Source organism: Caloenas nicobarica, chromosome 2 (assembly GCF_036013445.1).
Source record: "Caloenas nicobarica isolate bCalNic1 chromosome 2, bCalNic1.hap1, whole genome shotgun sequence".
Classification (NCBI taxonomy): Eukaryota; Metazoa; Chordata; class Aves; order Columbiformes; family Columbidae; genus Caloenas; species Caloenas nicobarica.
The window spans coordinates 30,866,292-30,884,175 of NC_088246.1; the positions used below are offsets into that span (position 1 = coordinate 30,866,292).

A 17,884-nucleotide genomic window follows, 5' to 3' on the forward strand; every position below is an offset into this window, starting at 1 on the left:
GAAAGTAAGTACAATTTTAGGGAATTAAGTTTTAAAGGTTATAAAAACTTGGGACCTAGAAATAATAAGATTTTTTTTTTAAATTTTATTTTAATCCTGCAGCAGCTCTCACTCCCTCCAACAGTCTTTCATTTTTCCATCTGACCTAGCCACACTCCCTATTGATTTCTAATGTTATATGTCACCTCTTGACCTCGTCTACTGTATTAAGACTTCACTAATCATCAAACTGAACTTTGTTCCAGTGTGCAGGGCCACACTACAAATAGACACGATAAAAATAATATTTTGGAATACAGGGTCGAAAGGATGTGCACTGCTTTGCCTTGTTGGATTCAGGCACTCTGCACCCTTGCACTCTGCATTTCAGTCAAACTAGTGACATTCCATGAGTAAAGGCAACAATTAGGTTCTTACTTCTATTTCTACAGATTCATGCAGCTTCTTACAGGTGGCTGAGAAAGTTTCCGAAGTGCCAAATTCAAAATACCAAAATTTGTTCTTCATTCTGAAACAAGAAAAAAGGAAAAGAAAAAAGAAAGATCTTATTCACTATCAATATGTGACAAAAGTGATCATCCTGTCTCCCATTATAAGTAATGGCAAAGGCTTGGGAACATGTGACATCCTATTTGAAATAGATGAGCTCATAATTTTCAAAGCTTAAATGTTGGTGTCAAGTTGTATGATATCCCCTAAAGGGATAACAGGAATGTGTTGAACTGACAGGTTCAAATGTACCTTTGACTTTTCTTTTTCAGTGACTATCAGAATATTTTTTGTCACTTAACCAGTGACATGCCTCAGAAAAATGTATCAATTTTATTTCATGTCTTACACCTAGTATATGATTTCTGATTCATGGTTAAAATCTCTATCCTGCAGAGAACTAGAATGTGCAGGGCACTCCCATCATGAAGAGGCAAGACAAAAGTGTAGCTTGCTTTAAGTTATGTAAAGGTAAATACTTATTGTTCATGATGACGGAAGAGATATTTGAAGAAAATAAAAATTCCAGATCAAACAATCTTTAGATATTTTGCAGTAGGAGAGCTGTGTTATCCAGTAATTAACTCGTAGACACATTTTAAATGACTGATGGAACCTGCATTCTGAAGTTCATTAACGGATTCTACAGAAAAATAAAACTGGATATAAATGCTAGTAAATTGCTTAGTTTATCATGACAGCAGGCAGAGAGTACAGTTTTTTCTTCTTAAATACATATAGACTGCACTTCTGTTTCACCAGATTTATTGCATACTGTTAAATACAATCAGGACACCAGCAGTACCATTTCAAGTAAGTATGTGCAGTTTTGTTTAACTCTCATGAGTGAGTAATTATTATTCTGTAACAAAACAAGAAGCTAAACTAGAAAAAAAAAAAAGAGACTGAATTAGAATTCATTATTCACACTTAGGAATCAGATATGAACACAGTTCATCCACTTGGATAAACTGTTCTCCGACACAGGCACAGCACGATGTGCTTGGAACTTGAAAATGACTGAGTTTTATGAGCTAGAAGTGAAGAGTGAAATGCAGATGTAGATGACTGTAAAAAATGCCAGCAAAAGTACAAATCCTACCCTTGATACTTACTTTAAATTACACAATGAAGTCTACTTAGTGGCTCTTAAAGTCCACTTAACAGCTCTTGAAGTCACAAAGGGAGAAGGGGTATTACAGTGCTGGCCGTTCCCAGAAACCTGCTGACCCAAGCCAACAATTCCTTGTGCAGAACCAGAGCTGCACATGGATGCAGCTCACACAGAGTAGAGAACAGAATAATAATAATAAGAGGGCGGAACAACAAGAGAGAAACGGACACATTTCTGTAGAGAAAGGTATGGGCATTTCCAAAGGGTTTTGCACAGAAAACCTGAAAATGTTTGTTTGGAACCTGGTTTTGAGAACCTCCTTAGGGATAAATGGTATATTCTCAAAGAGCTCCAACCATCCAAGGGCTCAGACCAGATTCAGTTTCCAGACTCCATGAGTCTGTGAGTGGAAGTGATCTGACCTACGTTCCTTCCACACCTGCAGATTAGTCAGCACACTGATGTGCTGACCTGGGATCGACTGCTCTATTTATGCCAACGTATATGAAGAAATGTGCAGTATTTTCATTTCCAAACAAGTGTGAACAAAACATTGAATTCCTCTTGGGTCCCTTTACAAAATCTGGATGCAACTATATTCCTGCTACTTTCTACACAGAGATGCTGAATAACAAAACAATAAAAAAATCTGATTTACGTATGCAGAAAAATGCTTCATCATTTCTTTTGATCCTATTACTAAGATCGACAAGCCTTTGTGTCTTCTCCTTTAATGGCCTTTCCTCTTGCCGTTCTGCTATTTTTATCTCAAATGAAGCATCTTTTCTTTTTCTTTATTGAAAAGCCTGCTTTAAATTGACTTCTTAGCATTGTACATAATAAAATCTTTTGACTTGCACAAAGATAAAATAGACAGATATATTTTAGAGTAATTCAGTATATTGTGTCAAATTCACGTATTTTGAGTTCAGCAAAACAAAACCCAGCATTGTCAGTGCACTCAAGGTTTACTAGAAAATTTAGATCCATGAATCAAAACCTTGTAGCATTACACAGTAGAAGATTAAGTACATTTATCAGGTGAGGTTTTGATGGTAGATATATTTCTTGTAGTTGTAATAAACTCTGTAAGATGCTATCAGGCCAAAAACTGTAGTCTTGTGAACGTGTCCTCCTTTCTCAAGTTGACTATATATCTGTTTTTAAGGGTAGAAAGACCAACTACTTGACAGCTTTTCCAGTGCAAAGATAGATGTAGATATAAATAATTTCATTCTTCATTTTCAAAAAGATTTACCAACTCCCTTCATCAGCCATGAAATAGATTAGGTTGTACGTTTTTTATTCAAATGCAATATATTTTTGTTGAACAGAAAATAGCATTAGATCTTTTCTTACATGTACAAACCAAAGTAAAATGTAAAGAAATCAAGATAAATTATACTAAAATTTCCATAAGCAAGATCTGTCTTCCTATTATAATAAATATTCTAATTTTTCTAATAATAAAAAAAATCTCTAAATTCCTATCTTCTACTTGCATTCCTCATTCAAACAGGTGACGCTTATCTGCTTATGAACACAGCAGCAGTAGAAGAGTCTATTTAGAAGATTAATGAACTACCCTCATGACCATTCTGATTTCTTTCACAATGGTATAAGTACATTTTAGACTGGTAAACAAATATATATTTAATGAAAATTTTGCGGCATTAAAACTGTAAGAAACTGAATCACGGGCTGCTATCATGTCTATTTTTTCTCTCTCCTAGAGGAGCTGATGATTCAGACTTGTTGCAATTTTTAATAAGAGATGACCAAAATAAAGATGAAGTCTGTTTCGGTAGAGAGTGCTATACAGTAGCACTTTTCGTTACAACACTGGCTTTGTTGGTATAGGAAAGGGAATAGCTTATTTTACAGGGAAGCATTTTTGCATATGCTTCAAAGTGCATAGCTAAACTCTTAAACAACTTTGTGCTTGAAAATACAATGTAAATAAAACACCAATCACGATTAAAGGCTGACCGAAACAGGGATGAAACAAATTGTCAGGACAGTATGGGAAGGCTAATACTGCCATTTCTGCCAGTGTCTCTATACTGTGCATAAATATCAGACTTAGAAACTTGGATATGCTTCTCAGAAAAGTTCAGGCTAATATTTGGTAATCAAGGCAAAATGATCAAAATAGTCTGTGATATGGGTTTGCTCCATTATCGGTTAATCAGAAACCCCCCTACTGCTAAAACTATTTTATATAACCTTTCTGATTAAGCAATTACAAGGCACGTCATTGAAAAATTGTCCTGTATCTAAATATGGAAATAGAAAATACTTTATTCTACACCTGAAGAGCATCTGTACTTCATTGCAGTATGAAAACTCTGTCATAACATGCATAACAATAGACTAGCTATAGGTTGCTAATAAAAGGTCACAACAATAAAACAGGAGCATCTTTAAACATAAGAAACAAATTTATCCTGGTGTTAAGGGTCTACAGTTGGGACAAGAGCTTATGCTACATTTTTAAGCTTGTTGCACTTTCTACCACATTCTATTTACACTTCCTATATTTACTATTTCTATTTATTATATTTATTTCCACTTTAATTATGCAGTGTCAAGCTGCAATGACTTGAGCTAAAAATTTCTACATCATGAAATTTCTGACTGCAATTTTTATTAAATTTCAGCTGAAATACTTTGACCATTTTTGAAAATGACTGGAGAAAAAAAATGTGTATTTGCTTGTATCAAGTGTGCTTGATAACATACACTTTGAACTGTTTTAATGCAGCTATACTTTCAGAGCAGAGATTTTAAATTTAGCACAAGGATGGCCTTGCATCAAGAATATGCTTCTGGCCATCTGCATGAAAATACATACAGAATTTAACCATATTATGACCATTTGGCAATACATTCTGGGGAAGCTTTATTTTCAATATTCTCATATGGCAGAAAAAGAACAATTTTTTGTTTCTAGTTCTGTCATCTGTCATTCTTTAACCCATACAAAGTATAGAGATTTTTACCCATGAAACTACTAGAATTCTGAATTTTTCCAAGGTAAATTCCTTGAAAAGTCCACTGTCAGGAAGCAATCTCTACCACAAATCTATGCAAGGATGTCTGCTCATGGACAAGCAGCACTCGGCTTCCTCCATAAACTATACTGTTCCCCAAAACATAATTCCTTAAGCACTGCCTTCTGAAAACATTTCTTTTAAAGCTATTCCAATTTTGCTGTAGAAGTACTGTTTGTCAGTGAGTGTCAAGAGTTGGTCTCAGTCTATATCATAAACTCATATGGTTTGCAGCATGAAGCTCTCATTCTAAGAGCAGCATTTATGAATAACAGTGTATAGAATGTAATGAAGTTAAAAAACCCACAAAAACATGGGTAAAAAAAAAAAAAAAGAGTATGAAAGAAGCCACATAGAGTGGATGCTCATTATCTCATTCACCACACTTCCAGGAGATGCTCAGAGCCATGGATTCGGTGTAAGTATTTAAATGGAACAGGTCTCGCTGGCTCCCTTTTCCCCCTTGTTTATTCTTTTGCCCTCTGTTCCACGGAAATGTGGAATAACATGTGGAATAAAAAATAACCAGAAGTGTGCAGAAATGGAGGTGTGAGACAGAGCTGTATGTCCACAGAGGAGAAACTGTGAAGGGTGGAAGGGCAGAAAGTGGTCGACAAATATATGTGAAAAAAACGAGGGGATCATTGTCAGGGAAAAATAGATGAATCAAGAAAAAGAAGAATGAGAAAAAGATAGGAATCTAATTTCAAAACGCATTGAAGTTCTGCAATGCTGAAAGATGAATGATGATAAAACAGAGAAGGGAAGAAAAAGAAAATAATCCTAAAGGAGACTCAGGTAAAAACACATATTTCTGAAATCTGAAAATACAGATAATAAGGTCTAAAAATGAAACTGGGAGTACAGGAAACACCATACTGGGCAAAAAGCTGAACATCTGTTCCAATATTCTCTCACTAACAGCGTTAGTACCAGAGATTTTGGAGAACAGCATAAAATTCCATGTAGTATACAGCTGGGAATGATCTAGCCTTAACGGAGGTTTATTATTATTTATGATTTTATCAAATAGAAAGAGGGTAGGCTTAGATTAGACATAAGGAAGAGTTTTTTTACGATGGGCATGATGAGACACTGGAACGGGCTGCCCAGAGAAGCTGTGGATGCCCCATCATTGGAAGTGTTCAGAGTCAGGTTGGATGGGGCTTTGAGCGACGTGGTCTAGTAAAAGATATCCCAGCACAAGGCAGGAGGGTGGGACCAGATGATCTTTACAGGTCCCTTCCAACTCAAACCATTTTATGATGCTATGATTTTATTTCACACAGCTTATAGTATGAAGCAATATGAAAAAAAACAAAAAAAAAGACTAGCCAAATTCATGGGAGTAAATGACTCCTTTTAAAGAGAAAAAACAAAACAAACAAAAAACCCTCAACTTGTTTATGTTAATCCATGGCTGTGTCCTGCTTTATTTGAGTTTGGAATTTCATATTGCATTTAAAAAACCACCAATATAGAAGCCCCAGTGCTCATTCTCAATGTATGGGAAAATAAAAAGCCTCCACCCAGGAACAATTGAAGCAGAAGCACCTATGGCAGTCTGTTTCTGCAACTGGGAATAAAGGCACCTGGAACCTCTACCATCTAATTTTTCTCAGGTCGTGGAAAAGTTTTCTAAGGTGTGTCTGAACTTGCTGCTTTAGGTTTATTGAGTCCCAGTCAGTGAGACATATATACATTAGCAAGTGAAGCAAAATTTACAACAGATTGTATGCCATTGTGATTGTACATTATATATCTGGTAATAAAGTGTGCTGATACATTGGATTTTATTTAATTAAATACTAAATATCTGATACAATAAATAAAACTGAAAAATATTTTAATGCTTTGTACAATTCAATATAAAGAATATCCTTATCAAATCCTATCCCTCTCACAGTAGTTTTCAAGAGAAAACATATTTTCCATCTTTTCTCATTGTTCATAAATCTATTATCTAGGTAATTTTATACTTAGGTAAAAATGATTTCATTGCAGCACATAATATATATTAATAAGAATGTATGACTTCTAATGTTCTTCTTTTCTTTCCACTTCTGTCTTAACAATCATATAATTCCTGTTCTGCTTTATAATGAATCATACGCAAAGGTAAGGAAATAGGCAGTGGAGATGCACATCCATAAGAGATTTATGTGTGACTGGCATGATTTTAATAGAGACATCTTTGTCAATTTTTTCTTTTCCCATTACCAACTGTACTTATGTCAAGTCCAAGTGTTAATCTCTTATGGCACAGAGCATAAGCAAAGATTGCACAGATAAGTGCAGAAAAGTTAGAATCCTGAAAGAACAGTTCTAGTTTTACACAATAAATAAAATTTTCACCTTATCATATAACGATAGTGCCCATAGTTGGAAAGCTATGCCATAAAACCTTATACGATTAAGCAATACCGTGAGATTGTCTCTTCCTGACATTAATTCTCCTGCTGCAAAGCTGCACTTGAATCCATTTTCTCTCCTGCTTTACAGCCCAGTTTTGCAGCTTGCACTTCTGTGGGCAGTTGCATGCAGCTTCCGCTGTCCACCTGCCCACGCTCCTTCTCCAGCTCTCTGCCCCACTTTCTCCAAACTTTCTGCAGTTCATTCCAGCTCTAACTACCATCCTCCCCCCTTGCCTGTTGAGTTCCACTCCCGCCTTCAGCTGTGCTCTCACATCCGTCATAGAACCCACTCCTGGACACCTTGTTCACTCTGACCACTTTCAGTAATAAACACAACCCATGAAGAGTTGCAAAAGGGCCTCGCAGTACTGAGTGACTGGGGTGTAAAAATTTAGACGATGTTTGATGTGGATAAATGTAAGGTGATGCACAGAGGAAAAAGAAAAATAATCCTAATTTCACAGTGATGAGTTCTCAGGGACAAGGTCTTTGGTTTACAATAAATAGCTGAATGCAGCGTTGGATTGGTGCTCAATAGCATTTGCATGATTTGTGTTGCGATGCGCTGAATACTACGTGCAGTTTTCTACTCCCCCAAGGGCAAGTAGGGGGAAAAAAGAAGGGGGGGAAAAAAAGAGAGAGAAAAAAAGAGAGAGTATAATAGAACTGGAAAAAGTATGGAGAAAGAAAATGGAGACAATCAAGATATTGAACACTTTTTGAATTCTTCAGCCTTGAAAGGTGACAAATGAGAGAGGTGTAACGGTTCTCTAAAATCAAGTATGCCATGGAGAGGATGAATATGGTGTGACTAGTCACTATCTCCCCCAAGAAAAAGCTAGGACAATGAGAAGGACCAAGAACGCAGTGGATACAACAAACAAAAGGTTTCTTTGCACAGCATGCAATTAAGACGTTCAATTCTTTGCAACAGGATGCTATAGTTTTCATTGGTTCAAAAATACTTGGAAGGATTAATGGAAGAAATAGCCACTGAAGTCCACGTAACAAAAGCACCACAAATATGGAAATATATTACATGTTAACTGTTCTTCTCACTCGTTGGTAGATGGCACTGGAGAAAGAGCAGCTGGCTAGACAGACCTTATGGCTGACATCAGATGGGTATTTTTGTCTTCTTACGTTTGTGGTCCCAAGTGAATTTCCTGTTTTTTCTTACTATCTTTGCAGAATTACCTATTTCTCCTTAATTAATGTCTCACCACCCCTTACCACTTCGTATCTCAGGATCCAGCTATGTATTTAGATTGAAATATTTGTACAGAGTCCAGGTATGAGTACCAGTCAGTTCATGCACTGCAGACAGGTACTGATGTTCCTGAAAATCATCCAGTATCTGAATATTTGAAGACAAAAGGTGCAACAAATTCACTGGAGGTCTGTGCACTGTTTCTTGGTTTCGTTTGGCTACTCATCAGAATGTAATTTTTCTAGGTTTTTGAGAGAAATAGTAGCCAGATTGGAAGCGTTCCCTCTGCTAGAGCTACCAGAAAAAAAAAAAAAAAAACAACACATGAGCAAAATGAGGATGATAGTCATATCCATAACACACATCCTTCACTAATTAGCTATGAAACCTGTTCTCATTGGATTAACTATGATGCCTTTCTCATATATCCTCCTCACACTACAGAGTCTGGCAGAGAGAAGCCTACTACTAACATCTATGCAGAGGAGAATCTTATCCTAAAATACAAATAAAAATGCCCATACTGAAACACAAACACCAAACTCTAACAATTTTAAGAGCCTCAGAGTACATGCTAGGTGCTAAAACGCAGGAGAAACTCGATGACTTTTAAGCTGTGCCTCAGGCTGCATCTGTTCTGTGCCAACAGGCAACAGGATGTTCATGAGAAAAAAAGATAATGTATTTTTCCCAGAGTTATAGAAAAGTGGTACACTCCACTGAGACAAATTACAGGAGTTCAACCTGTCGCACCTGGTATAAAAACCAGCTATTATAAAGCAGTGTGATACCTGACTGATACAGTTCACAAGATATTCCTCCATGTAAGAGGGTACTGTTTCTCATCAGTGATAGAAATATCTCTTTGAAATAAGGAATTCTGACACTTGCTTTTCAGCATATTCCAACAACTGTTATTAGTAGGACCAAAAAACCACACAGTTTAGTTTCTCAAAGCCTTTACTTAAAAGGTGCCTTCATTATATCTGTGATTTTATCTGTCATTTTTCTCCACTAAATGAACATTTCTGTAACACTTCTTAAATCCTTTATGTCCGTTCCCCATCATGAAGATTTCTGCTCTTAACATTTCACTTATTTTTATCTTCATATTTTCCCTCAGTTTCTTTCCCAAATTCCCCAGTCTTGGGAGCAGATGCTGAGACACCAATGAGTCATTTATCTGAAGAGGTTTTTTATCATGAACAAAAATAAAGTCTATAAACAGTTCCACATTTACCAGCCTTGGTCATACCAGAGAACCAAGAAAGCTTTGTTAAAAAAAACCCTACTATCTCAGAGCAAGGTCATAGACCTTCACATTTCATCTTTAAATTATGTCAGACGAATAAAACAACTTTCCTTCCCCTTGCCCACTAATATGCATATGTAAAAGCAGATATGACACTGAGTAGTACTGATATTAATGAGACCATTGTTAAAGCCGTTCAGAGGTTCAGGGACAGGTTTGCAAGGAGCAACTCCTCATTGGCTGCTTCACATGCACAATTGTAGCTCTGTTGTAGGAAACAAACAAACAAACAAAAATAAACCAGTTTTGTTTCCCTGTAATGCAGGTGATTATATGTAATTAAATAATCTTTTTCTCTACCCAATATTTTAACTCCCACTGAAAAACTGAAGTATCTCAATACTGCTATTCAATTCTTGCCAAAAAATCCTTCCATTCCCTTAAAATACTTGAAACACTATGCTTTATATCATTCCCAAGTAGGACACAATGAGGAAACTAAGGAGAGGAAAAAAAAAGTAAGCAATCAAATGCTGGACGGGAAACAATGAGCAGCTCTTTTGAGAACACACGGGAGAAACATCAGACTGTGTAGGAGAAAATCTTTGACAAAATCTCTTCTCTTTAGGATCCCTCCAGATATATTTAAGCCTGACTGGACTGGGGCAGGACTAAACATCTCTCCCTGACTGGGATTCACAGGACTTCAAAATGTCTTTTTTTTTCCTACTGAAAGAGCAGATTTATAAGTTTAGGAAGCCTCACTGTTTTCAAGCTTCGTTGCCCCCTGATTCCATCCATATGAGAAGACCACTTCTAACAACGAGATGGCCTGCCTGAGATTCAGCTTAACACCATATTTAGCCATGTTTAGCCTTTGTCCACCTGTGAACTAGACAGGTACTGACATCTACTCAATGGAACTGAAGGTGTGATTCACCAGTAAGCAGACCTGCTTACACCTCAGTAAGCAGAACTGCTCTCCAGGCTTCAAGGAGAGAAGTAACTGGCTCTCTACCTTCAGAAGCCTACATTGAGGTGTCTAAGCTCAAACTGAAAACTTGTCTTGTTTCAAAACACTTACATCCCCCTTAACCCCTACAAGATAAATGAAGTCTCATTATTCCCCATTTTACTTGCTAAAAGATAATTTAAATCCATGCCATTAAAAGTACTTAGGTGGGACAAGGTCTCCAAGCATGGTTACACCTAAGGCTTTTAGTGACTTACCACAGAAGAACCCAGGAATGGAACCCAGTCCACCTGTGTTGCCTGTAGCACCTTAAATACACAAGGCAACATAACCTGTCCCTCCTCTTTAGTCTTCCAGGAATTTTTTAAATAGGCATATAACCTATCTTTCTCTCCAGGAAATGCACGGACAACATGCTACCTCCTTTTCTACAGCAGGGTTCCAGCCCAGCTGCCAGCTCTCAGGTGCAGAGGATTCAGGAGAGAACAGGCCGGTGAAACATGTGGGCCAAGCTTGTGAAACAAAGTTCATAGTTATTAAATAACAGTACATTCATTTCTATTTTGTAGGGTAGAGTGGGATGAGTTTTGTTCTTAAAAGGCCACCGATTTTTTAGAAACCTGAAAATCTTACAATTAATGCTATATTTGTGAGTCTATATTTTTAGGCAACGTTTTTTCCCCTAAAAACTGAACACAGTCATCAGCTGTGGTTAAAAATGCTGTTCTGCAAATGTGCAGAGACTTCAGAATGCATTTTTAGTGTGGCAGAAGGTCCTTACTTAGTAGAAATCAGGACTTAGCATTGAAAATGCACATGGTAGCTGTATAAATAATAAATTCTACTACTATAACTACTTACCACCTTACCCTTCAAAATACAAATCTAGAAAACTTTCTACCCTGAACAGCACCTAAAAGGATGAGGCAGGCTGGAGGCAGAGGGTACAGCTGAGAACGCTCTAGTAGTTTTGCTCCCCTGTACAAATCTATGTGACCAAGACTCATTCTGCCAAAAATCTTGTTGGATTATCAGCAAATAAGTGCTGTGCACCCTGCATGTCATTTGTTTCATTTGTTAGAATGCTGTATTAAGAACACTTATTTTTTAATCCCTATGGCCCATTACAATTTAAAGTACATGCAATCAAGAAAGAAATTGATACATTTTCAAAAGAATACTTGAAATAAATCTATAAAATGATTCCCTATATGCCTTCTACAGAATGTGCCGGTGACTATATACATTTTAGTTAGAGGAAGTCTATAGATATAGACCCTTTTCACAGGGTTATATCCAAAGATCACAAGAAATCTTCTTTGTAATTTTTGGATAATTATATGCTACAGGAATTGCTGAGGAATCAGCCTTTATGGGTGATAACTCCAACCTATCAAGTAAGCCTAGTAATTAGACCTGTGCCTAAATTATATTTGTCTTGTTCTGTGCCTTCGGTTTTACTTCTCATACTACAGCTCCATATTGCATTTCTAATGATTACTCACCCCGGCTTTTTAAAATCTCTCACAGCTCCATGCTACCAGCTGTTGTTTTCTTTCCTAACACACTTCACTTGTAAGGAAAAAAAAAAACAACACCAACAAAAAACCAACAACCAAAAATCTCCTCAGTTTTAGATTTCTTCGAACCTCATCCTTACTCATTGCTTTTCAGCTCTTGAGACAAATGGAAGCAATCATTCTTCGCTTTAAAGTCAGCAATACTTTAGGACTTGATAAGGAAATCAAACATGGTCAATGAGGATACTGTCATTTGGAGGCATTGATCTGATTTCTTCAAATTTGCAGGACTCTAAAGACTATTTGACTTGAAAATTGTGTCAGTTTAACTGGTTTTCTAAACTTAAACAAACAAGTATATATTGTTTGGTGTATGCCATTAAACTAAGAAATGGAAATCAAAGGAGCTACTCATACATACAGATACAATGAAGCACTTCAGTGATTGCAGAATTGGGACTCTATTTCAATATAAAATTTCATAATTTTAAATTAATAATTTTCTAACTGATCTAAATTAGGCCAAATTAAGCCACTCTAAATGATGGTTAAAATACATCTTCTCTATCATTTGTTCCAGTTCAATTAAGAAAATTTTAGAAGTAACAAGAAAAAGGCAAAACAAACAGACAAGCCTCATACTAAACTGGCACAATTTTTTTTAATCTAGACATGTTATTTGACATACTGAAAACATCAACTACACATCTTTTGTTAACACACATGCATAGCTTTTTGTGAACTGTGAACACAATAGTAAGGAAATACAAATTATCAGCACATAAAATGCTGCTTCACTCGGCTTGCTGTAGCTATATGAGAACTGCAGATAACACTTCCACTGACACTTGTAGTTGCATAAAGCTGTATTTAGCTTGCAGGCTTGACTTTCTTTCAAAAAACCAAATCTTGAGAGTATATTAAAGTATATAAGCCTAGCATCTAAAGCAGGTGTTCAAAATGTATTCTGCCATAAACTTTTTAGGGTGAAGAAAAGTAATAAAAAATGTAAAATATAGTTCTACAATATTACATCTAAGAAAGGGCAAGTGAACTTTTCCAAATCTTGCCAAACAAAAAAGCTCAGAGAAACCATGTAAGAAAGAGTCTGTAAAATTTTCTGCTTGGGACTTCAAACCAGCATATACTAAATTCCAAAGTAAAAGCTTAGCATGATAACTACAAAGACATGCTTAAAAAATATAGGGTGTACGAAACTTTTTCAGCTTTTCAACTGACAACACACAGTAATTCATCATTTTTCATTTTAATATTGAGTGAAGAACTAGGATGAAGTATACACTGAAATTCTTAGCTTTTCTGTAGTTCCTCTGTATCAGTCTACAAGTACAAAGGGGCAGTAAAAATGACTATCATTGCACCATATATAACAATATCCTAATGACTCTTACCTCACAGCAATACAACTTTTTTGTTGTTTAGGGGCTTGGTCAGAGAAAGAGAAGATACTGGGATATTCCTTCTTCCTGTCAGTTCTCAGCTATGTAGCACGGTGACGAGGCTGAATCAAATGTATCCATGTAGGTTTAATGATTTAGCTGGTAGGAGAGGTGGCATAAGACACACGCAGGATTTGAAACACAACTTTAAGATTGAAAAGATCCATATTTATACATCGTTGTGCGAGCCCTAGAGCTGACTGTAATTATAGTTTTCAGGTAACAGGTACATGTTTCTATGTTAAGATATAAGCTGCACATTAACCAAGTATAACTCCCTTCAGGGAAGGGGGTGGAGAGGAAGGAAAAAAGCCAAGCCTGTTTAGTGAAAACAGCACTGTTTTCAGTAGACAACAGAGGCTATTATACTATGTTAAAGCAGAACTAACGCTTTCTGAAAAAAGGTCATATCTTTGCAAGTGGACTTCAAAAAAATGTTCCTGAAGAATTTTCTTAAGTAGTAATTATAATCTATGTGTTTGTAATTATTATAAAATTATGGCTTTACCTTTGTGTAGGATTATTAACATACCAGCTCCCCTTTTGTAAGTTCAACAAGAACATGCAAATCATTTTTTCCTTTGATTTCAGTAACTCATCTTTTACATTCGCAGCCCCAACACACCCGACAGGCTTTTGTATAAACCTAAGCTGTTTTCCAAACAGGTTACCTCTAGAAAATAATGAACATATTGGATGTTCTTTAGCTGTGTCTCTATATGTAGCAGTATGCTCAGGAGCATTTTTTAAAGTTCATCTAATTTTGAAAATGCTTCATTGCAAAAATCTAAGCCTGCTTCTTCTCTGAGTTGTTCCTTGCAGCTATATATTTGCAGTGAGTATGAAGTATCATGGGCAATTGTCACATGATAAATTACTGTTTTCATCCATCAAATATTAAAGCTGCTCACTACTGACCTTGAGCACCACTTACACTCCCACAGCCGTGTCCTTTTTCTAAGTCAGCAGGGCACAGCTGGCACAAATTCAGCCAAGCAACCAGATTCATACCTGTTTGCAAAAGTTGAGACTATTAAAAGCGTTGCATCTCACGCATGACAACAGGAGGCTTGACCACTCTTGAGAAAGGTGTCCAACACCTGACTGTTCCTACCAAGGAGTACTACCTGCTCACATTGATTTGCAGCGAAGTATTTCTCAGTAAATATTTCCACTTAGCATTCACTCTCAGGGAACTCATGTAGTGGGAGATATTTACGAGTTGCTTTCAGCTTAAAAATAAATCACCTCTAATTCCTCTAAGCGAAATCAATCAAAAGTCTGTAAAAAATGGACTGGTTGTTTGGTCGATTCTGGCAGAAAAGTAAACAGCACTTCAGCTTTTCTCCACCATTAAGGTCTAAATGGCCTAGAAAGTAAATCAATATCTCCAGTCAGCCTTCTGGCTATTGTTTAGCCAGTAGATATGGATTTTCTCTAGCTTACTGCACTCCTTTGGGACTAACCTGTAATCCTCAGAGAGTAATAATAAGTTCGTTATCTAGTTCAGCTCTCTGTTGTACATTTAAATGGACCACATCCATCAGCAGCACTTGCTAAAGTTAAAGGACGATGACATCCCATTCAACCTATTTCACAGTGAAATACTCGCAATACCTGATGGAGAAAATTATTACAAAAATCTTATTTGTTGTCAGGTTATTAAAAATAAAACACCACAAATGAGGTAAACAGTAAATAAGGATTTTTCTTATATGTAATGTTGTTTCTTTGTTAATAAGTTAAATTGTGGTGAAGCTTATTTCTGTCATACATCATGCAATCTTTCATTATTCATATCAATGTTTCAAATATTTCTGGTTAAATACTGTTGCCAAGCAGGCAGCTGTCAGAACCAATCGGTACATTTTTTTCATTCCTGAGCTACCAGATGTTTGCTGAGCTAAAATGATTTTTGCTCCCTCTACCTAGGATTGCATAAGAAAGCTCTCTCATTTTTAAACTCTGAAGTTTTAAAAGGCTGTACTCTTGGATCACAGAATCTGTGCTCTTAGCCAGGGAGAGTTGCAGTCTCTGATCTGAGCACTCTGTTTTATTGTGTACACACCTTTTCTCTGATAGAGGTATATAGTCCATCACAAAATGACAAACAAAACAATATTTCTACAACTTTAGCATCCATTGAACATTTTTTAAAACCACCTAGTAACTATTCTCTAGATACTCTGAGCATTTAAAAAAACTCACCACTTACTACTTACTAGTTGTGATTAGATCCATACTGTAAATTATGAACACGAAGACTGCTGTCTGCTGGGGAACGTGTTGCATTTTATCTACAGCCTCATACTCAGCCCTCAGAGGGGTTACACAAATATACATAAGTCACAGCCACAACTGCCACACTGCCATAGGTTATTTTTCTAATTCAGGAATTATAGGGAAGAATGAAAGAGGAAAAGGATAGGGGCTATGGCTTTATTCAGGAAAGTGGTTTGAAGAGCAATAGTTTCTATAATAAGTAACCATTCCTTTTTCTTTCAAAATTGCCTATCTGGATTGCAACCGCATTTAAGTGAGTGACAATCTTCAAATCAAAAGTAGAGTTGACAGTGTCCTAAACAAAGATTAAAGAATTGTTCCTTAAAATGCATCATCTAAATTCAGAGGTTAAGTCCAAACAGCAATGCTGTACAGAAGGACAAATGGAACTTCACGACAGTGGCAATTCCCAAAGCGAAGCTTTAGTCTCCAGTGAGCTTCTGTTGGTACTGGGGTCACCATTAGGTGACAGCTGGAGAGCACCCAGAGTTCTCTCTGATGTTCTCTTGAACAACTTTGCTTTGCTCTTAAAGGAATTCACTTGGTTTGGTGAAGTTTTTTAGATCACTCCACACAGCACTGTAATGAAAATCAATAGATCTTAAGTTCCTATGTACACGTCACTTTGAAAATATCTATTAACGTTGTGTGAAATAATGCTTATACACCTTAAAAATGGGGCCTTAAGGTCTTCTGAATGTCACTAATCTTTGGCAGAGAATGAGGTCTGGTTAAAAGAGTATTCAAAGAAATCAAAGCCACAGAATGGAGAATCTAAAAAGCATCATAAAAGGTGTCCTTCCAAAACACTTCACAAAAGTGGTTCTTGTCATTTCTCTTTTGGTATGCAAGACGTAACTTAAAAATAAATCTCTACTTTTGCATTGGACTTGGGGGTTCACATCACTGTAAGTAGTCAGTGATGCAACTGATACCCTAGGAGGGGGTATCTGTTTGATTTTGGTATTCTAATTGAGGGATCCTGTTCCCCTTGTTATGTTTGTTCCCAGGGAACTGTAGTGGCAATGACTTGTGAGACAATTCTGTCACCAGCTCACTGTGCCTACTGATGACCATTTCTGTTCTTCATTGCTAAATCAAATCTACCTACTTGCAGCTTCTGTGCCTTGTAATATCTTCATCTACTAAAAACCCCAACCTTCTGCAATTAAATGACATCTCATGTGGATACTTCCTCTCATCATCTGGTAATTTAATCTCCTTTTTATAATGAATGCTTAAGGTTCGACTGTTTGGTGGCTTTTTCCCAACTTCTAATAATTTTTGCAGCTTTTCCAGAAACCTTTTCAATTTTCAAGGTTCTTTTTAAAGACTGGACACTAGAATTGCATATACCATCACAGCAATGGTCTCATGAACACCACATAAAGTTTAAAGAATCGCCTTCCTATATATAAGCCTTATTCCCCTACTCGTAGAGTCAAAGATCATATCATAGAATCATAGAATAGTTTGGTTTGGAAGGGACCTTCAGAGGTCATCTAGTCCAAACCCCTGCAATGAGCAGGGACATCCTCAATCAGATCAGGTTGCTCAGAGCCCTGTCTGGCCTGGCCTTGAATGTTTCCAGGGCTGGGGAATCTACTACTCCTCTGGGTAACATGTTCCAGTATTTTACCACCCTCATTGTAAAAAATTTCTTCCTTATATCTAGTCTGAATCTATTTTTTTTTAGTTCAAAACCATTACCCCTTGTCCTATCACAACAGGCCCTGTTAAAAAGTCTTTCCCCATCTTTCTTACAGGCCCCTTTTAAGTACTAAAAGGCTGCAATAAGGTCTCCCCAGAGCCTCCTCTTCTCCAGTGTGAACAAACCCAACTCTCTCAGCCTGTCCTCATAGGAGAGGTGTTCCAGCCCTCTGATCATCTTGGTGACCCTCTTCCGGACCCTCTCCAACAGGTCCATAAATTTCCTGTACTGAGGGCTCCAGAGCTGGACACAGAACTCCAGGTGCAGTCTCACCAGAGCAGAGGAGCGGAATCACCTCCCTCAACCTGCTGGCCACGCTACTATTGATGCAGCCCAAGATACAATCGGCCTTCTGGGCTGCAAGTGCACATTGCCAGCTCATGTCCAATCTTTCATCCACCAGTA

The 17,884-nt window shown here is 37.0% G+C and overlaps 1 protein-coding gene across 7 annotated transcripts in view; it reads right to left on the reverse strand.

Annotated features, from left to right (window-relative positions):
* The window catches only part of DGKB (diacylglycerol kinase beta), a 320,219-nt gene that overhangs the window by 79,899 nt on the left and 222,436 nt on the right, over window positions 1-17,884 (reverse strand). For all 7 annotated transcript variants that reach the window (XM_065627599.1, XM_065627600.1, XM_065627602.1 and 4 more), the window contains one exon: window positions 418-508. In XM_065627599.1, the coding sequence (XP_065483671.1) occupies window positions 418-508 (91 nt within the window). The remainder of the gene's footprint in view (window positions 1-417; window positions 509-17,884) is intronic.